Here is a 22,625-nt window from a genome sequence, read left to right as displayed (position 1 = left end):
CTTTAAGTGTCTCATTTCCTAATCTAATTCCCTCAGCATCACCCGACTTAATTCGACTACATTCAATTATCCATTCCAGAGTCCACATCTGCCCCTGGAAATGTCTTACAATTTAAAACCTGGTTCCTAAATCTCTCTCTTACCATTATATAATCTATCTGAAACCTTCTAGTATCTCCAGGGTTCTTCCATGTGTACAACCTTCTTTCATGATTCTTGAACCAAGTGTTAGCTATGATTAAGTTATGCTCTGTGCAAAATTCTACCAGTACTACTGTAGTAGGCGTGGGCTTCGTGTCTATCTTGGCCACAATAGTGCGTTCACTATGCTGTTTGTAGTAGCTTACCAGCACTCCTATTTTTTTATTCATTATTAAACCTACTCCTGCATTACCCCTATTTGAATTTTGTATTTATAACCCTGTATTCACCTGACCAAAAGTCTTGTTCCTCCTGCCACCGAACTTCACTAATACCCACTATATCTAACTTTAAACTATCCATTTCCCTTTTTAAATTTTCTAACCTACCTGCCCGATTAAGGGATCTGACATTCCACGCTCCGATCCGTAGAACGCCAGTTTTATTTCTCCTGATAACGACGTCCTCTTGAGTAGTCCCCGCCCGGAGATCCGAATGGGGGACTATTTTACCTCCGGAATATTTTACCCAAGAGGATGCCATCATCATTTAATCATACAGTAAAGCCGCATGCCCTCGGGAAAAATCACAGCTGTAGTTTCCCCTTGCTTTCAGCCGTTCGCAGTACCACAACAGCAAGGCCGTTTTGGTTAGTGTTACAAGGCCAGATCAGTCAATCATCCAGACTAATGCCCCTGCAACTGCTGAAAAGGCTGCTGCCTCTCTTCAGGAACCACACGTTTGTCTGGCCTCTCAACAGATACCCCTCCGTTGTGGTTGCACCTACGGTACGGCTATCTGTATCGCTGAGGCACGCAGGCCTCCCCACCAACGGCAAGGTCCATGGTTCATACATGTATTCTCACAATACATGATGAGATAAACGAAATTATTCACATAGTTAAGGCAGTAAAAAATTAAATTGTGATTGGAGGCTGGAATTCGATAGTAGGAAAAGGAAGAAAAGGAAAAATAGTAGGCTAAGAAAGAGTGGTTAGAGGACGAGTGTAAGGATGTAGAAGATAGATATCGCCTATAGGAAAATTAAAGAGATCCTTGGAGAAAAGAGAAGTAGCTGTATGAATATAAAGAGCTGAGATGGAAAACCGGTACTACGCAAAGAAGGGAAAGCTGAAAGGTGGAAGGAGTATATAGAGGGGATAGGTAACGCAAGAGAAATGAACTTCATGGAAATATTACAGAAAGTAATGAGGATATACATGAAGATGAGGTGAGAGATATGATAGTGCAATAAAAAACTGACAGAGCAGTGAAAGACTTAAGTCGAAACAAGGTCCCAGGAGTAGATGATATTCCGTCAGAGCTACTGATATCCTTGACCAGCAAGGTCGCCCGTGCTAACCATAATTGAGAATGTTTTGAGGATTGTAGCGAGGACCATTAAACGAGCTCAGAATTCTGACGATCTGACGCGCTAATCGGACAGAACTTTTCACGATGTCCCTCAGAAGGACTTCCAGCAACTCTATCAATCAGTGCCAAAGCGAATAACTGCTTGGGTAAGGGCCAGTGGTGGACCGATTTGTGAAGCTCTTTCTCTTAAATGAATCATCCAATTTTTCTGAAATTGTAATTATTTGTGTGTCTATATATGTACATCACAGCTACCGACTTCGGTCCCATTCGGATAATTCGCTCTGGTAGTTGTTTTTTTTTCCCTCTCTCTTGGATGTATATCAAGAACTTTTCATGGCCATGTCAAGGTAACTGTAAGGAAATATGTGACTCATAGGATAGATATCTTACCTTTTCGGCAACACATTCAGGATAAAGAAAAATACATGAATTGTATTCGCAATTGCAAGTATGGCAATCGTCAGCTGTATAATGGTTTATAAGTGCGATGCAATAACATTCCATTCGACCATCAAGGCACTGCAATATCGTAACGGAAAGATGTTCTCTCTGCATTTGATAAACAGTGGATGTCAAAATCATACGTAGATAAAATCTCTCTCGCCGTCCGAACATGACTCGGAAGGCCTAACAGTGCCGACCGACCGCCGTGTCATCCTCGCTGTTAGACGTCACTGGATGCTGATATGGAGGGGCATGTGGTCAGCACACCGCTCTCCCGACCATTGTCAGTTTTCGTGACCGGAGCCGCCATTTCTCAGTCAGGTAGCTTCTCAACTGCCAACGACCATGCCGCCCGCAGTGGTAATACCGGTTCCCGTCAGACCACCGAAATTAAGCGTCGTTGGTTTGGCTGGCAGTTGGATCGATGACTGGCAGGGCCTGCCGAGCGCTTTTGACAAGCTTGGTGCACTCAGCATGCATAAATATCTGCCGTCGATTGAGACTCAATATCTCTTATTTTTGCTAGTTTAGTGCAATTTATTTTTTCCATTTTCAGACATTTCACTTCGGCTGAATATTTGTGACTGGTGTCACGTGTATCTGCGTAGGGATACCCAAAGGAAATATAGAAGCTCGTATTAAATACGTCTCTACGTGTTTCATAAGACGCCTTAATTATTGGGTGATGCCTCTACGATTAAACTGAACATTTTACTTATATCCAGTTCCTCAGAGAGGTATACTATAGTTGTATCTTTTCTTACATATTGACAGTTTCTAACTAGGAAGGAGGTAATGTGGTGCTTAATGGTCTTAATTGTTTCATCTCTCAATTTCCGGGGACTCTCCCCATATTTCCCTCTCTTATCGATAGGGGCGTTCCTGGTAGTTCGAAGACTAGATACTAAATACTGAATCTTAAGTTCTGATATGCCATGCGTCACCATAAATACCATACGACAAATTAAAATTTCTTTCACTCCATCTCCCATTTGGCCTCGAGCTCAGTAATAGTCGTCTGCGCTGTTAAATCTTGAATCACATCCATCTTTCACTGCCCTCCTTCTTAAAATGTCTTGTATTTTCAGGCACGTTGCTAAAACAGTATAGCCTAGAATAGCAGTTTTCTGCCATGTTATGAGACATTAAGTCATTTTAGTTTACCTGATATAAACGGTCATGCGTGTCTTCCTTCCGTAGTTCCACTACAGACATCAATCAGTCTGTCGCTCACCTTGCCTACCATAATTTTCACAATTTTTTTAAAAAATTAGTAAACTATGTAAAGAACTGCACACATAAGCTTAACGTGCCACCTAGGCACAGAATGCCAACAACGTTTGACAACAACTCTTTGGCAGGGCTGGATCCTATATCATTATTTACTTCAAATACCAGCAGTTAATGGGCTAAACCTTTCTTTCCCTGTTTCATATGGACTGAGCTCTTTCTTTACTCATACAATTGTTTTACAAAACTGCGCTGATTTTTTCGCACTTACTGTAGGAGGAAATACTGGGTCTCTTCCATGCTTTCATATACTGGTGGAAACTTAGTTATGAGTTGTGAACGTTTATCGCCAACGTTTGTTGCGACTGTGTCTCTGGCTCCCACTAGTTCCCCTCAGTACGAAGGATGTCATAAATTTTTAATCATCACCTCGAAAACAACTTGCTGTGACCATGAAACATCGCGACAGTGTCGGTTCTTCTCTTGCGTGCTGACCGCTCAGGAGCGCAACAATTTAACTGTCACAACCTCTTTAAAGCTGGGCCCCGTCCCTTTATGTGTATCTTCTAATCCCAAATGCATGTTTCTACTCATTACTTACGTGGGTGTAGCCCTGTGCACTCTCGTTGCACACAATATCATCACTGTCTGGCGCATATGCCCTTGTCATCTTTCATCGACCCTCGCAGCATGGTAAACGGGCGTCTAGCATCAGCTCGTACCAAGCTAGTTACGAGCTGCTGGAAAGCATGAATATGTCTATAACCAATGACAAGATGTCGAAAACAAGAAGTTTTTGGCATAACTTGGCTAAAGGAGACCTGACTTAAGAGAACAAATTTTGAGACATCAAGGGATGACTAACTTAGTACTAGAGGGAAGTGTGATGGGTAAAATTGTAGAAGGAGACAAATAGATAAATGCTGAAGATTATATGGGTAGATCAAATAGTAAATGAGGAGGCAGTGAATAGAATTGGTGAGCAAAATTTATGGTCCACCTTGACTACAATAAGGAATCGTTTGATAGGAAACATTCCGAGACCTCAAGGAGTCGTCAATTTAGTATTGGAAGAAAGAGAGAGAGAGAGAGGGGGGGGTGGGGGAGAGGGAGGGGGGAGGGAATAAAAATTGTAGAGGGAGAGCAAAAGACGAGTCTAGTATGCAGTTTCGGATATGGGTTACAGTAGTTATTTGGAGGTGAAGAGGCTTTGTTGCGAAGGAGGTATTGTGCATGGGATGAAATGAGGCCCCTGATTTTATGCAACCTCTCATCGGGCAACGATACAGAAACCTAAGGTCCATTCATGTGCTTCCATTTGTTCGCGTAGAATATTCCACAGCCAAGCCCTACATTCAGTAACAAAATAACTGACCCATCGCTCTCGAGTCGTGTCGATATGGTTTGAAGGACAGTCCACGGACATGAGGGTGATTGTGCGCAAGCCCCATCTCCCTCTTAACGCTCACACTTCCCTTCGGTTCACATGACTTCAAGTGTGTCCGTTTCACTTGGCTTGTTCTGTGCACGGTGGACTCTGTATAGACCGACTTCCGTGAAATGTCAATATCAGTTGAACAGTCTACGATTAAGGTGGTTTTCAAACTTTTTCGGTGTCTTTTGCTGGCCGCGCCAATACGCGTTACTGCTGTAATCTGAACGGAAGCGGGTGATAAACGCTACTCTGATTCAACTGCTCGTTTGACTACATAAGGCACTGATGTCTTTGTTCACAGGGCAAGTACAACATTAAGCACTTCTTTCCACTGAACTTAAAGTTGCAGAGGATGGCCTCGCTAATATATGGACGCTTCAAGTTGAATTATCTGCAGTTCAAGGATGGTGAAGCCCTGGGTTGCCTCCAGTCCATCTTCAGAGTCAATGAGGAGGCCGTAGACGCAGCAGGTACGAGTATGTTTTTACCTTCAGAGAACACACAGCTGTAAAGTGGGAGGTGCTCTTCTCTCAGAGCTATCACTTCTCGCTTCAAAGTCTTTACAATAACAATCGTACTGCAGAGTTTCCCCACCTTATGAAAAACTCAGTTTATTTTCTCTTTCTATTATACTTGGCCACACATTTTTCAGCATTTTATGTGCTACGTTCAGTGTTTATGGTTTAAGTAGCTGCTCACGCATTGCTGTGGCACGGTCTGGTTAAATGGAAAAGAGAGAACATACTTTTCTAGTATGTATGGGAATTAGATATACACTGATCAGCCAGAACATTACTACCGCCTACCTAATAGCCGGCATGCCCACATTTCACACTGATAACAGCAGTGACGCGTCGTAACACGGAAGCAATGAAGGCTTGGTAGGTCGGCAGGACGGAGATGCCACCACATTTGCACATACAAGTCACCTAATTCTCGTAAATTCCGGGGAGGGGTCGATGAGATCTGATGCCACGTTCAATTACATCCCGGACGTTATTGATCGGATCTGGAGAGGTGGTGATTCAGAACATCGATTTAGGGGTTTGGTGCAAGAATGAGGCAGCTGCACCCGCTGGTTCCAGACAAATCCAACAGACGGAGCTGCCTGTGATCCGAATTTGCGCGAAAACGGGAGGTGCCTCGTTCTTCCCCCAAACGATAGCAGGAAGGAGATAATGTTACGTAGGGTCAGCAGACCGGTGTAAAAACTGCGCGTTTTCTGTGAGGAATATTTTTTATCAGGTTTAAGATCTGTTTTGTGACTTCATCGTCTTTTGATTTCACGGTTTCTGTCAATATGAGTGAATCAGAAGAGGAAGGACTGTTTAATTGTGACTCTTCAGAAAACTACGAGCCAGGTGAAGATGAGACGTCTACTGATTCAGAAGAAGTTTCAAGAAGCAGAGACGGAGTTGTTGAACCATTGAAGAGGAAAAAAATGATCGCACAAGGAACGATGGGAGCGGAACATAAGAAAACAGCGGAGGGTTGACGGAAAGAAGTACAAGAGCACGAGTAGAAAAAACATGCCTCGTCGGACTACAGGTAATGATTGCAGTTGCAAATACAAGTGCTTTACTGAATTCGACGTTGAAGCAAGGCATCGTATTATTAATGCTTTTAATGGCCTAACGACTAAGCTTGCCCAAAATATGTATTTGGCTGGTTGCATTAAAGGTTTACCTGTTACAAGAAATAGGCCAAAAGTGGAACAGGAAAGCCCATGGCGTTTTCAAATGTTTGTACTGTTCGAGTCAGTGAAAGTTGGCGTCACTGCATGGAGTGTCCAGAAAGCGAGTGGAAAACATCGCAAATCAACTTTCTTTTGACGGAGCTATCACACCAAAACCAGATGGTAGGTGAAAGCATAATACAAGACGCAACAAAACTCCAGATGAAACTGTGCAAAAGATTCATTGTTACATTGACAGTTTTCCTAGGGGAGAATCGCATTATAGTCGTCGAGACAATGGCAATAGACAATACTTGTCTGCCGATCTCACTATCAAAGAAATGCATTGTTTGTACATGGAGAAGCGCTTTGAATCTCCAGTAGAATATGATTTTTACTTTCGGTTCTTCAAGACACATTTCAACATCAGGTTCGGGCACCCAAGACACTTGTCAGAATTGTGACAGCGTACAAAAGGAACTCAGTGCCCCTTCTATCTCAGATGAGAGACGTAAGGAGCTCCAGGATGCCAAGATACTTCATCAAAGTCGAGCGGATTGACTTTATCAAGATATTAAATGAAGACCAGATGGCACTTGCACAACGTAGTAATGACACCGAGATGTTGTGCTTCGACTACCAACAAAATATGCCCCTCCCCAAAGTTCCTTCTGGGGATGCATTTTATAAACGCCTGTTTTATACATCACTACATCAACCACGTTCTAACAGATGATATCAAAATGCTTTACCTATTTTCCGATAACTCCGTCTCACAAAATAAAAATCATTCGTTAATGCAGTACCTGTTTTACCTCGTGCGAAGATGCTGCTTTACGAAGACCGTTCAGCGATTCCCAGAAAGGGGCCACAACTTTATCCCACGCCACAGAGCGTTGGGTAATATAAAAACTTTTTTGACAAGCTGAAGAACTTTTGTTTAAAGAACTCTTACATATCAATATCGAACAAGAAAAGAGGAAAATATTTAATCACTAAGTACAAGATATTCCTCTATGAACAGCCATACATCGGTAAAGGGACCATGCAGTGCGACTGTAGGGATGACTGTCTTCGATAATGCGCAAATTTGCAACCAAGGACCTACGAGTCTCTTAACAATGAACCACCTTCATCAAGCTTATGATTGTCTCCTCCCGCTTAAAGACTGAAAGTTCAAAGATGTCACAGAGCTCGTCAGAAAGTATTTTGGGCAAAACAAAATGTAGTTTTACTACCAGCTGACGTCAGATGCTTCAAACGATCCTCAGGAGACTGAGGGGGAGCTAGAAAACTGAAGAAGAACTGTACATATTGATATATTATGCCAATAATGTTGTACTTTCTTTATTAATGAATGTTTTCTTAAATTGAAATATGGTTAATTACGGAGAAAATGGTCCTACAAAGAGTTTTTCATTCACTTTGGAGCAAAAAGGAGGCAGCTCCAAAATTCAAAACTCCACTGCACGTGCCTGAGAGCATGCATTTGTGTGTATTCAGGTCAGTAGTATTGGATACACTGTAACCTAACACAAGGCTGACTTTTTTTTATTTTCGGTGAAAAAGTGGAGCTGCCTCCTTCTTGCACCAAACCCTTCTATTGGAACTCACAACTGTGTTCCTCGAACCACTCCATCACACTCCTGGCCTTGTGACATGGCGCATTATCTTATTGAAAAATGCCACTACAGTCGAGGAACATGATCGTCGTGAAGGGGTGTGGTGGTCTTCAAGCAGTGTATAATACTCCTCGGCCATCATGATGCCTTGCACAAGCTCCACTGGTCCCATGGACACCCACATGAATGTCCCCCAGAGTATAATGGAGCCGCCGTCGGCTTGTCTCGGTTCTCCAATGTATGAGTCAAGAAGCTGTTGCCCTGGAAGACTACGGATTTGCACCCACCCACTATCATGATGAAAAGGTGTTGGGAATCATCAGACCATGCAACGCTTTGCCACAGCGACACCGTCCATTGCCAATGGTCACATGCCCATTTCAATCGTAGTTGCCGATGTCAGGGTGTTAACATTGGCACATGCATGGGTCGTCAGCTGCTGAGGCCTATCGTTAGGAGCGTATGGTGCACTGTATGTTCAGACACATTCGTACGCTGCACAGTATTAGAATCGGATGTTAGTTCCACAACAGTTCGCCACCTGTTCTGTTTTGTCAGTCTGCTCAGCTTGCGACGTACGACATTGTAATAAAGGGTGGTCACCCAACCCCACGACGTCTTGATTTCGTCACGTGTTGAAGACACCTACCACAGCAATCCTCGAACATCCGACAAGTCGTGCAGTTTCCTAAATGCTCGGCCGAGACTCTGGGCCATCTCAATCTGCCCTCCATCACACTCAGATAGGTCGCACACCTTCCCCATTTTACACAAGACAGCGTGCTCACTGATACCACATGTACCAAGCCTGTGTCTGACCAGCTTCATTCCTCGCCAGGTGACGCAGCTATCACTTGGACGGGTTTATATCGATAATAGGTCGATGGCAGTAGTGTTCTTGCTGATCAGTGTACTTCCCAATCAGCTTCTTCCTCTAGAATCTGTCCATTTCCACCTTCCCCTCTCTTTGCCCATCTGCTCCTTCTTTCCCATCTCTCTGTCCATCTTCTCCCCCCTCTTTCTCCGTGTCCTACTGCCCCCTCCCTCTGTTTTCCTCATTTCCGCCCTCTGTGTCCATTTGCTCCCTCTCCTCTGGTCATTTAATCCTCCCCCTCCCCCCCAATGACCTTAACCTTGTTTGTTGTTATTACAAAATCAGAGTCTGTAGTAGTATTCTATGATAACTTAGAAATACAACTTTCCTGTTTTCTGTAAAAGCGGCGATGAGGAAGAAATATACCACCTCAGTCGTGTAAGCAATTTATGTCTAAAAATATAATATTAATGGGTAAGAATTTATAAGTGAGAAACAATTTGTCTAATTTCTTACATCATAGTTAAAACTGATTGCGACAAAGAAAACAAAACTGTACGACTTTTACAGCGTAGCCCAGCTGAGAATTTTCTAGCTTGGAGTGGTTGTAACAGAAAATCTGTTCATTATTGTTTAAGATATGTATACTTAGTCTCTGCGTGACTGAATATTTAATAGAACTTTATTTTAGATCTTAAGTAAATCGATCAAGAACTTGTCGAGAGTTTTGCTAAATCTGTTTCACTATTTTTATTATATATATACACTCCTGGAAATGGAAAAAAGAACACATTGACACCGGTGTGTCAGACCCACCATACTTGCTCCGGACACTGCGAGAGGGCTGTACAAGCAATGATCACACGCACGGCACAGCGGACACACCAGGAACCGCGGTGTTGGCCGTCGAATGGCGCTAGCTGCGCAGCATTTGTGCACCGCCGCCGTCAGTGTCAGCCAGTTTGCCGTGGCATACGGAGCTCCATCGCAGTCTTTAACACTGGTAGCATGCCGCGACAGCGTGGACGTGAACCGTATGTGCAGTTGACGGACTTTTGAGCGAGGGCGTATAGTGGGCATGCGGGAGGCCGGGTGGACGTACCGCCGAACTGCTCAACACGTGGAGCGTGAGGTCTCCACAGTACATCGATGTTGTCGCCAGTGGTCGGCGGAAGGTGCACGTGCCCGTCGACCTGGGACCGGACCGCAGCGACGCACGGATGCACGCCAAGACCGTAGGATCCTACGCAGTGCCGTAGGGGACCGCACCGCCACTTCCCAGCAAATTAGGGACACTGTTGCTCCTGGGGTATCGGCGAGGACCATTCGCAACCGTCTCCATGAAGCTGGGCTACGGTCCCGCACACCGTTAGGCCGTCTTCCGCTCACGCCCCAACATCGTGCAGCCCGCCTCCAGTGGTGTCGCGACAGGCTTGAATGGAGGGACGAATGGAGACGTGTCGTCTTCAGCGATGAGAGTCGCTTCTGCCTTGGTGCCAATGATGGTCGTATGCGTGTTTGGCGCCGTGCAGGTGAGCGCCACAATCAGGACTGCATACGACCGAGGCACACAGGGCCAACACCCGGCATCATGGTGTGGGGAGCGATCTCCTACACTGGCCGTACACCACTGGTGATCGTCGAGGGGACACTGAATAGTGCACGGTACATCCAAACCGTCATCGAACCCATCGTTCTACCATTCCTAGACCGGCAAGGGAACTTGCTGTTCCAACAGGACAATGCACGTCCGCATGTATCCCGTGCCACCCAACGTGCTCTAGAAGGTGTAAGTCAACTACCCTGGCCAGCAAGATCTCCGAATCTGTCCCCCATTGAGCATGTTTGGGACTGGATGAAGCGTCGTCTCACGCGGTCTGCACGTCCAGCACGAACGCTGGTCCAACTGAGGCGCCAGGTGGAAATGGCATGGCAAGCCGTTCCACAGGACTACATCCAGCATCTCTACGATCGTCTCCATGGGAGAATAGCAGCCTGTATTGCTGCGAAAGGTGGATATACACTGTACTAGTGCCGACATTGTGCATGCTCTGTTGCCTGTGTCTATGTGCCTGTGGTTCTGTCAGTGTGATCATGTGATGTATCTGACCCCAGGAATGTGTCAATAAAGTTTCCCCTTCCTGGGACAATGAATTCACGGTGTTCTTATTTCAATTTCCAGGAGTGTATATAATTATAATTCAATTTCAATACATGTATTCAAAATGCACAATAAAATAAAAAATCATTCTTTCTATCATTCCTAATTAAACAATGTAACTCGTTTAATATTCAAACGACACATCCCCAATTATTTCTTCTGCGGCAGCTATATATTAGTCCAAACATTTATTACAGTAACTTGTAAAAATTGGAAGTAGAAAAATGAAGTGCTTTTTGAGATTTTTGATAACACTGTTTCACCTATGTCAGTTCGAATGTTCATTATTGTACTGTGTAAAGATCTGAAGTAAATTGGTCACGAATTTTTCGAGATTTTTGGGAACAACATGTCTTCTCTATATACTACATATTAATCACCGGTATATGTTATACAAATTTAAAAAAATATATATAAATACGCACTTATTCGCACGCAACATATTTGCTAACAACTTCTCATATATATACTAGCTGGTCCCCAGCTCGCTGCTGCCGCAGAAAAAATAATTGGGGAAGTATCGTTTGAATATTAAACGAGTTATATTGTTTAATTAGGAATGATAGAAAGAATGATTTTTTTATTTTATTGTGCATTTTGAATACGTGTATTCAAATTGAATGATATATATAAAGGAGAGATATAAATGAGATTCATTTTATTTTGTTGATTTTTTATTCAAGTGCTTCAGGGTAGACAATTTTTTTCCGACGTCAGGAAAATCAAATAAATTTCTTGGCTCTCCTACTCGTAAGCATACAACATACAACTGGCCATGTGACAAACATGGATTTTCTAGTTTCTATCCGCACACTTGAAGTGCCTGATCTTGTGCCTTGTTTGTGATCATTGAGAATGAAAGTCGAATGGGGAACTGCCTTCGTTTTAAATTAAATAGCATGTCGGTGGGAATGATGGGAATGCGTGGAATGAGCACATCTTCTTCCTTCGACTTTCCATTAAGAATGACATCCCGCATCAGTTTCTTCACAGTGAGTCTTGCTCAATTACTCAATCGATATGGAGTAATGTTCCGCAAGAGGATACTTGGCATGCCGACTTTGAGTGACAACTTGTGCGGTGACACGCCAGGAAGATCCAATGAATTTAAATACTCGACTGAATAATTAACAGTTTCGTCCGCATTTATGACGCTGTGGCTCGATTTGTAGGTAACATAATCGCCCGCAATTTGTTCGCGAATCGCAAGTTTGATTGCATTGACGTCGGTGTTTTTTGCTGTCAGAGCCATTTGTGATTTTTATTATTGGTGACAGTCTGCGGAAAAACTTTCTGAGAGAGTTGTAGGTCATTGTGCTATCCATCGAACAAGTTAAATGGAAATTAAATACATTTTTGGTAGCATCAGCTGGTACTTTTCCTCCACCAATGTTCAACAGCTCTTTTGAAAATGTAGCTGGTAACGTATTGCGGTGCAAATGTACGTGCATACTGGTCTTCAATGTGAACTTTCACACATATCTTCAAAGATGCTTTGCTTTGAGGCAAGCATGGAGCTCATCAGCTGCTGTTGACGTGGGTTTCACTGGAAGAGTTTATCTAAAGACCCCAGAAAATAAAATGAGAGCGCCACCGAACGGTTGTGCATTTTATCGTACCCTTAATATCTCGATCAAGCGAGCGCTCAAAGCGGTTTTTATGAGCCATGGTGTATCCGACGCAGACAGTGACCTTGCAAAGTTTCATAACTTCCGACACAGAAAATCCTTTTGAAATGTTGCATATCCAGTGTTAATTTGAGTGCCGAACGCGCTGTTCGTCCACCATCTAATAACGTAGCCGCAATACCTGATGAAGCAAGAGCCAAAGGAATTCCATTTTGAGGTCGGATGTGAGCCAATAGCAAATTGAGGAGAAAGGTTTTCCCACTGCCACCAGGCGAATCAACGAAGAACAGACCTCATAATTTTTAAGTTTTATGCAGCGTCAGCAACTGATATTATTTATATAAGAATATACAGCTTACAGTTGCAGGTTAACTTTATCGTTTACCTAGGTTTCAACGTTAGTAATAACGTCTTCTTCAGAACATAAAATATTATTTAAATGTTTGCCTAAAACAGGCCATGTCCTAAGTCAACTTTATAAAACTTGATGCATAACCATAAGCTTGTTTAATAGAAGTGACAAAACCTTATGGTTATGCACCAAGTTTTATAAAGTTGACTTAGGACATTGCCTGTTTTAGGCAAACATTTAAATAATATTTTATGTTCTGAAGAAGACGTTATTACTAACGTTGAAACCTAGATAAACGATAAAGTTAACCTGCAACTGTAGGCTGTATATTCTTATATGAAGAACAGACCACCTCTGCCATTTGAGGCGGAATTTGTAATTTTATCGTAGGGAAGTTTTTGTTCCACAAGAAAGGTTGTTCATTTGCTTCAATAAATGCACGCAAATCGTTACTATTATTTGGCTGTTTCTCACTAAATAGCGATCATAAAGGTCAAGTGCAGAACGCTCTGGCGCAGTCATGCCGAGATAATGAGTTCTTTTGTTGCTGGTTAAGCACATGTGCTGGATTTCTATCAGAGCTTGACTGAAATTGTCCTAGAAACAGATCGAATTGTTATTCCTAATGGTATGAACACGGTGTAAAAGTCTTCGCTCAGAGCCTCTCTGAATTTTTACCACAAATCTTTCGGGTTGTACGGCGAACATGTGGTCAAATTGATGGCGAATAATGTTCCAGTTTGTCGCGAATGATAGCTGGCTCATGCATCCATCATTGTTTTTTCCCAGTGATGCTCATTCTCGAACAAATGAAGATTTTGACAAGCTTCTCTGTACGTCTGGCACTCTGCGCCATCAACCTTCTCAAACTTCCAAATGATGTAGGACCTTTGACATTAACCGACACAATATTGAACAGCAGTGGATGGTCTTCAGGATTAGGAATTTCTGCATAAATGGCATCATCAGTCTGAGCAGCATGTATTTTCGGTTTGAACCATATGAGAATATGAGCATGTGGAAGTCTTCTCTTCTTCCATCCAGCAGCGAGTTTCACGATAAATGTGATGCTTCACTATTAAGTCCATCAATTTAGTGAGTTTTTGCCTGAATATTCGTGCAGCTACATCGGATGGTCGCTGATCAGGCCATAGAAGCTATTTTATCTGTTTCCATGCTGAATTGTGTGTAAATGTGATGAAAAAGTAGGGGCGGTCATGCGAACGAATATATGTCATGGCATCTTGTGCATAATCATATGCCGTGGGCTACCATGGTATGTTACTGTAAGTAAGACCATTTTGCCAATGTTTTCAAATTGTGACTCGTAAATGATCGTATTCTTCCGAACGCAACGGATTTTGATTTGAGAGAATAAATAGCAGACATTCGGATTCAGTTTTGGCACATGTGTCTACTTCGTATTGATGAAATAGTTGATGGCATTAAAGAACATGATTTGTTCCATTCCGAAGTATGATTATGCGGTAGGAATAGTAATTTATCGTTGACTTCTTTTATTGAGTTGTTCGCCTTAAAAATAAAGAAAAGGTAAGAGAAGAAAAATGTAAATTGTATTATACTTACGAATGTTTTAATATTCAGGAGAAAATTATATTTTCATTTGATAAAATGAAAAAAAAAAAGATATTTATATTTACCTGTAATTGGATTAGTTTGCATACTGGAGTGATATCCGTCCTGCCCCTCCCAAAACATTATGGGACAGTGCTGCACATCGTATGATCGACGTGTTTCAGCAACACATTGAATTGTATTAGTCCGTCGCTGAAACAGTACATCACGCGTATCTCGTTAATCGCCAATCGTGACAGTCACAGCTTCATTTACGGTAGGTGCGTTGTAGGGTCCAGTATGCGATCCGATGGGTGTTTTGTCAGTTCGTATTTGAACTGCGTGATGATCCGCCACCAATCTGTCAATTGAAGTTTCGAATAATTTTATCAGTGAATTGTTTTGGTTGGAAAATGTTTTGCAAATAGGATATAATGTGGCGTTTAGTAGCTGGGACTGCATCGCACCATTGATCAGCTTGTGCATCACCGTCACCCATAAAGTATATTTGTAGAAATTTATGTTCAGCGTCGGAAACGGGTAGAAATGAACCAGTACGGTGATATATTTGTCCTCGAACTTTGAAATTAAGCATGTACCCATCCCATAAAACTTTGTCGGCTCCTAAAGAAGTCATTTAAAACGCTGCATTATATTTCCAAATGTCTGCAAAAAGTGTTTGGAATCAGGTGAGTCGCCCGGAAACAATGACAACACTGGATCAACTGATGGATGCAATGTCGGCAAGTTAACTTCGCCATTCGCGCAGCATATTCCTGGTGATTCATTGTTGAACTTAAGAGAACTGCAATACTCACACACCTTATATATTTTGCCAATATTTACAGCGGACTGCAAACTGTAATTGCTGTTGTTGTTGTTGTGGTCTTCAGTCCTGAGACTTGCTTGATGCAGCTCTCCATGCTACCCTATCCTGTGCAAGCTTCTTCATCCCCCAGTACTTACTGCAACCTACATCCTTCTGAATCTGCTTAGTATATTCATCCCTTGGTCTCCCTCTACGATTTTTACCCTCCACGCTGCCCTCCAATGCTAAATTTGTGATCCCTTTATGCCTCAGAACATGTCCTACCAACCGGTCCCTTCTTCTTGTCAAGTTGTGCCACAAACTCCTCTTCTCCCCAATTCTATTCAATGCCTCCTCATTAGTTATGTGATCTACCCATCTAATCTTCAGCATTCTTCTGTAGCACCACATTTCCAAAGCTTCTATTCTCTTCTTGCCCAAACTATTTATCGTCCATGTTTCACTTCCATACATGACTACATTCCATACAAATACTTTCAGAAACGACTTCCTGACACTTCAATCTATACTCGATGTTAACAAATTTCTCTTCTTCAGAAACGCTTTCCTTGCCATTGCCAGTCTACATTTTGTATCCTCTTTACTTCGACCATCATCAGTTATTTTCACTACTTCAAGTGTCTCATTTCCTAATCTAATTCCCTCAGCATCACCCGACTTAATTCGACTACATTCCATTATCCTCGTTTTGATTTTGTTGATGTTCATCTTATATCCTCCTTTCAACACAGTGTCCATTCCGTTCAACTGCTCTTCCAAGTCCTTTGCTGTCTCTGACAGAATTACAAAGTTCTCGGCAAACCTCAAAGTTTTTATTTCTTCTCCATGGATTTTAATACCTACTCCGAATGTTTCTTCTGTTTCCTTTACTGCTTGCTCAATATACAGATTGAATAATATCAGGGAGAGGCTACAACCCTGTCTCACTCCCTTCCAAACCACTGATTCCCTTTCATGCCCCTCGACTCTTATAACTGCCATCTGGTTTCTGTACAAATTGTAAATAGCCTTGCGCTCCCTGTATTTTACCCCTGCCACCTTCAGAATTTGAAAGAGAGTATTTCAGTCAACATTGTCAAAAGCTTTCTCTAAGTCTACAAATACTAGAAACGTAGGTTTGCCTTTCCTTACTCTTTCTTCTAAGATAAGTCGTAGGATCAGTATTGCCTCACGTGTTCCAATATTTCTACGGAATCCAAACTGATCTTCCCCAAGGTTGACTTCTACTAGTTTTTCCATTCGTCTGTAAAGAATTCGAGTTAGTATTTTGCAGCTGTGACTTATTAAACTGATTGTTCGGTAATTTTCACATCTGTCAACACCTGCTTTCTTTGGGATTGGAATTATTATATTCTTCTTGAAGTCTGAGGGTATTTCGCCTGTCTCAGACATCTTGCTCACCAGATGGTAGAGTTTTGTCAGGACTGGCTCTCCCAAGGCCGTCAGTAGTTCTAATGGAATGTTGTCTACTCCCGGGGCCTTGTTTCGACTCAGGTCTTTCAGTGCTCTGTCAAACTCTTCACGCAGTATCCTATCTCCCATTTCATCTTCATCTACATCCTCCTCCATTTCCATAATATTGTCCTCAATTACATCGCCCTTGTATAGACCCTCTATATACTCCTTCCACCTTTCTGCTTTCCCTTCTTTGCTTAGAACTGGGTTTCCATCTCAGCTCTTGGTATTCATACAAGTGGTTTTCTTCTCTCCAAAGGTCTGTTTAATTTTCCTGTAGGCAGTATCTATCTTACCCCTAGTGAGATAAGACTCTACATCCTTACATTTGTCCTCTAGCCGTCCCTGCTTAGCCATTTTGCACTTCCTGTCGATCTCAATTTTGCCTGCTGCATTTACTGCATTTTTATATTTTCTCCTTTCATCAATTAAATTCAATATTTCTTCAGTTACCCAAGGATTTCTACTATTCCCGATCTTTTGACCTACTTGATCCTCTGCTGCCTTCACTACTTCATCCGTCAGAGCTACCCAGTATTCTTCTACTGTACTTCTTTCCCACATTCCTGTCAATTGTTCCCTTACGCTCTCCCTGAAACTCTGTACAACCTCTGGTTTAGTCAGTTTATACAGGTCCCACCTCCTTAAATTCCCACCTTTTTGCAGTTTCTTCAGTTTTAGTCTACAGCTCATAACCAATAGATTGTGGTCAGAGTCCACATCTGCCCCTGGAAATGTCTTACAATTTAAAACCTGGTTCCTAAATCTCTGTCTTACCATTATAAAATCTATCTGATACCTTCTAGTATCTCCAGGATTCTTCCATATATACAACCTTCTTTTATGTTTCTTGAACCAAATGTTAGCTCTGTGCAAAATTCTACCAGGCGGCTTCCTCTTTCATTTCTTACCTCCAATCCATATTCACCCACTATGTTTCCTTCTCTCCCTTTTCCTACTCTCGAATTCCAGTCACCCATGACTATTAAATTTTCGTCTCCCTTCACTACCTGAATAATTTCTTTTATCTCATCATAGATTTCATCAATTTCTTCATCATCTGCAGAGCTAGTTGGCATATAAACTTGTACTACTGTAGTAGGCGTGGGCTTCGTGTCTATCTTGACCACAATAATGCGTCCACTATGCTGTTTGTAGTACCTTACCCGCACTCCTATTTTTTTTATTCATTATTAAACCTACTCCTGCATTACACCTATTTGATTTTGTATTTATAACCCTGTATTCAACTGACCAAAAGTCTTGTTCCTCCTGCCACCGAACTTTACTAATTCCCACTATAACCATAAACTATCCATTTCCCTTTTTAAATTTTCTAACCTACCTGCCCGATTAAGGGATCTGACATTCCACGCTCTGATCCGTAGAACGCCAGTTTTATTTCTCCTGATAACGACGTCCTCCTGAGTAGTCCCCGCCGGGGACTATTTTACCTCCGGAATATTTTACCCAAGAGGATGCCATCATCATTTAACCATACAGTAAAGCTGCATGCCCTCGGGAAAAATTACGGCTGTAGTTTCCCCTTGCTTTCAGCCGTTCGCGGTACCAGCACAGCAAGGCCGTTTTGGTTAGTGTTACAAGGCCAGATCAGTCAATCATCCAGACTGATGACCCTGCAACTACCGAAGAGGCTGCTGTCCCTCTTCAGGAAGCACACGTTTGTCTGGCCTCTCAACAGATACCCCTCCGTTGTGGTTTGACCTACGGTACGGCCATCTGTATCGCTGAGGCACGCAAGCCTCCCCACCAACAGCAAGGTCCATGGTTCATGGGGGGACTGTAACTGCAGGTAATTGCATTTCAATTTGATGTTACTGTAATTGCAGGTAACATCAAATTGAAATGCAGCAAGATTCAAATCAACATGTACTTTTCGTCGAGATCGGACGGCACGTGAATGTTCTCTTTCAGTTCTCGCTGCAAGTTGGTTTTCAGATTCTTATGCACGCTATGGGGTAGCACGTGAACGCTCTCTTTCGATTGTTGCAGCATGTCGATCTTCTGATTGTAATGCACGCGAATAAACGATTCGTTAAGGAGCAGCTTCATTATTTGCTGCATGTTGGTCTTGTGATCTTGATGCGCGTGAATGGGTAGCACATAAACGTTCTGTTTCGATTCTTGCTGCATGTTGATCTTGAGATTCTGATGCATGTGAATGTGCAATTCATAAACGTTCTGCTTCATTGCTCCCTGTCGTTCCTCGTCTGTTTGAAAAGCTCGAATTCGCTATGTCTACGTGCTGCGCTCGTGAATTTAGTAAGTGAGGAACGTTTGAGAGGTACATTTTTCGGCGAAGCAATCACACGATATATGCTTGTATAACTAAAATATCGTTCGTCGATTCACTGAAAAAATACAAAAATTACTGATGTTACTTTTCTGGCCTTCACGGCGGACTTGCAAATACGCTTCTCGGGTTTGGGCCGTCGGACCGTATTATGCAAATCGCATAATATTTCATCGAAGCAACTGCTCGACATCTTCAGGTGGTGGTAGTTGCTGCTGTCACTGCTGCAAAGCACGACTGATGATAATCGCGCTGCAGCGTCGAAATTTATCAGGCCGGGAACAAGCGATACGCGTGCGCGGAAGACGCTCACAGTTGGAAGAAAGCGACGCTCTGGTGCCCCCTGCTGGGAGCCCCAGAAAGCCATCCGCGCTCCTGTGGTTAAAGGCTGAATTAAATCTCAGTAATGCGTTGCGCCGCGTGATGGAAGTTCTGATTTTCCCTGTTTTGATTTAACAGCAGCCAGTGCTGGATTCCAAGCAGTGCTTAATTGAAAACCTGCATCCCTGTTGATACAATTATGCGCCGTATGGATATCTACGGCCTCCTTAACAACACAGTCCGAGAAAGATGACGCTGGGGATAAAATTACAGTCTTTTCGTGTTCAGGCAATGCTCCGCTACCGCTAACTTATCAGGTCGCCTCAGGCGTGTATGACGATGGTGTTCAACGCCAACGTTCTTGCACGGTTCGGCACGTCTGCCCAGTGTTAAGACTATCCACATTGGCATGGGATCTTATACACGTCACATTTCCTAAGGCGAAGTTCGTCTTTGACGGAGCTCAATAAATATCTCAATTTTGCTGCTTGATGTCGTACCTTTTGAGGGTTCTTTCTATTCTTGAAAACATGCTGTCAAAATAGGACAAGAACGCCGTTGCAATGGGTGGCTCCGCATCTCCATTTTCATGCCTGCTTTGAATTTGCTTGGAACAGAATGCACGGCTTATCCCTCTATCGGAATAACCACGCTGTTGGAATACCGTTCTCAGGTGTTGCAGCTCACCAGGTGGACTGTCGGCATCTGAGACCACGTGTGTTCTGTGTACCAAACAGCTACCGCGTTGTGCACGGTGATGACAACTTGTGGCCTGAAAATATTGCACCGTGTGAGTTGATTTGCGATAGACACCATGTCCCAGTGTACCATCGGCTTTTCTTTTGACCATAACATCCAGGAACGCTTTTATATTACAAAACAAACAAATGAAAATCATTAAGCTCTGACGAAGAATCATCGTTTTTCTCTGAAAACGTCTGTCACATTTGCAATAAATCCTTTGCGGAAGATGATATAAAGAAGCACTGGGATCATTGTCATTTCACGGGTGCACAACAAGCTGCAGCACAGCCCAGCTGCAATCATGCAGTGCCCATTGTGTTTCTCAGTCTGAGTCATTACTATGTGCACTTCTTGATCATGAACGTATGCGTACAAAAATCAAAAGATGGCCACAAAGAAATTACATTAAAGCCAGACTGTGTGTCTATTATACTAACGAATACGGAAAAATATAAATCTTACACAAAAGTGTTTCCAGTAATGCCTCAGGAGAAGAGAACCAAAATAAATTCCTGATTTACTGATTCACAAAATTTTCTGACATATTCCATTGAAAAATGTGCATCATAACTGAACCCAGAAGAACTCGAGATAATGAGGGAATATTTTCCTGACGATCATCTGTTCAGTTTAGTTAATCATAAGGAAATTACCAATATTCGTTTGAATGTGTAAGCAATGAATCGCTTCTTCTGGAAGATCACCTGCACTCATTAAAAAGTTTAAAAGTCTATTAACAGGGGAAATGGTAGCAGAAGCTGAGTTACAAAGTGTATGCCGAGTATGGAACACATTCAATCGCAAAAGACTGTAGAATACTCTGATATTATGTTTAAAAATTTGACAACGATGATAATGCCTACAAAGTTCAGGTGGTCCTCTTCTACTGCTTCTCCTCCTGTTGCTGTTGCTACTCGGTCAGGAGGAGGAGAATGGTAATAGACCACAGATTCTGTATCACTGAAACAGAAAACATGTGTGAGTAATCAGTAATACTGTTAATAGCGAAATATATTTTAAATAAAAAATAAAACCAGAGACGAGTAATGAGGATGTTAATATTTTTGGATTCTTTTGGTTTCGCAGGAGCTAAAACAATGATGACAGCTACGATGGTGGTTGTGGTGGTGATGACATCAGTGATCATCTGAATGCTTCCTAGAGAGTTTTTTTTTTCAGCTTTTATAGCACACCTCACTGCTGTGAAAGCAGAAATTTCTCATATTATGTACTAAATGTGGAATTGTGCAGTAACATTCCCAGATGTGACTGTTGCCCACAACACCATGCACGCGGAAACGGATAAACCTAAGCAAACTGATGGACTCGTTTTTTCTGTGAGAGACAAGAAAAAAGGCATGTTGAAACTTGCAAAGGCTTATCGCACTCAGCTTCTTCTTCCAACTGCAAGGCTCTAGAGAAGCTTAGGAGTCGTTCTGCATTTAAAACAACCGCGAGGAGCCACGTGAATGTTTACCCCACACAATGATTCAGTGCAGGTACTCACGTATTGGCAATAACAGTAGCCATGGTGGTGTCCTTGCAAGAAGTAAGATTATGTGCATTTGTTAACTTGTGGAATTGCGTATAGTGTGCAGTTGTTTGTTTACATTGATCCACGCTCAGTATTACTGGCTCTAATATTTTTAAGTCTTCTGTGAAAGCCTGTAAACCAGTGCATGCTGTTCAACCCAAGAATCAATGATTACTTGAACTGTTTCCGATTCTAATCTTTCACTCTAGTATTTTCGTAAGACACCGTAAAATTCCAGGTAATAATCAATGTCTTACTAATTTGTCTTCAGGAGATACTATTTCATTACTATGTCAGTTATTGTTCTCTGCTTTTAAAGCTAGCAAGCATAATACACTACTGGTCATTAAAATTGCTCCACCAAGAAGAAATGCAGATGATAAATGGGTATTCATTGGACAAATGTATCACACTAGAACTGACATGTGATTACATTTTCACGCAATTTGGGTGCAGAGATCCTGAGAAATCAGTACGCAGAACAACCATTTCTAGCCGTAATAACGGCCTTGATACGCCTGGGCATTGAGTCAAACAGAGCTTGTATGGCATGAACAGGTACAGCTGCCCCTGTAGCTTCAACACGATACCACAGTTCATCAAGAGTAGTGACTGGCCTATTGTGACGAGCTAGTTGCTCGGCCACCATTGACCAGACGTTTTCAGCTGGTGAGACATCTGGAGAATGTGATGGCCAGGGCAGCAGTCGAGAATTTTCTGTATCCAGAAAGGCCCGCACAGGACCTGCAACGTGCGGTCGTGCATTATCCTGCTGAATTGTAGGGTTTCACACGGATCGAATGAAGGGTAGAGCCACGGGTTGTAACACATCTGAAATGTAACGTCCACTGTTCAAAGTGCCGTCAATACGAACAAGAAGTGACCGAGACGTGTAACCAACGGCACCCCATACCAACAAGCCAGGTGATACGCCAGTATGGCGATGACGAGTACACGCTTCCAATGTGCGTTCA

The 22,625-nt window shown here is 42.6% G+C and overlaps 1 protein-coding gene across 2 annotated transcripts in view; it reads left to right on the top strand.

The window, feature by feature from the left end:
• The window catches only part of LOC126234544 (uncharacterized), a 187,482-nt gene that overhangs the window by 120,757 nt on the left and 44,100 nt on the right, over positions 1-22,625 (top strand). For both annotated transcript variants that reach the window (XM_049943241.1, XM_049943240.1), the window contains exon 4: positions 4,929-5,097. In XM_049943241.1, the coding sequence (XP_049799198.1) occupies positions 4,929-5,097 (169 nt within the window). The remainder of the gene's footprint in view (positions 1-4,928; positions 5,098-22,625) is intronic.

This window comes from Schistocerca nitens, chromosome 2 (assembly GCF_023898315.1).
Source record: "Schistocerca nitens isolate TAMUIC-IGC-003100 chromosome 2, iqSchNite1.1, whole genome shotgun sequence".
Lineage (NCBI taxonomy): Eukaryota > Metazoa > Arthropoda > Insecta > Orthoptera > Acrididae > Schistocerca > Schistocerca nitens.
Note: the sequence above shows the minus strand (reverse complement) of the source record. Positions and strands in the feature narration are given on the sequence as shown.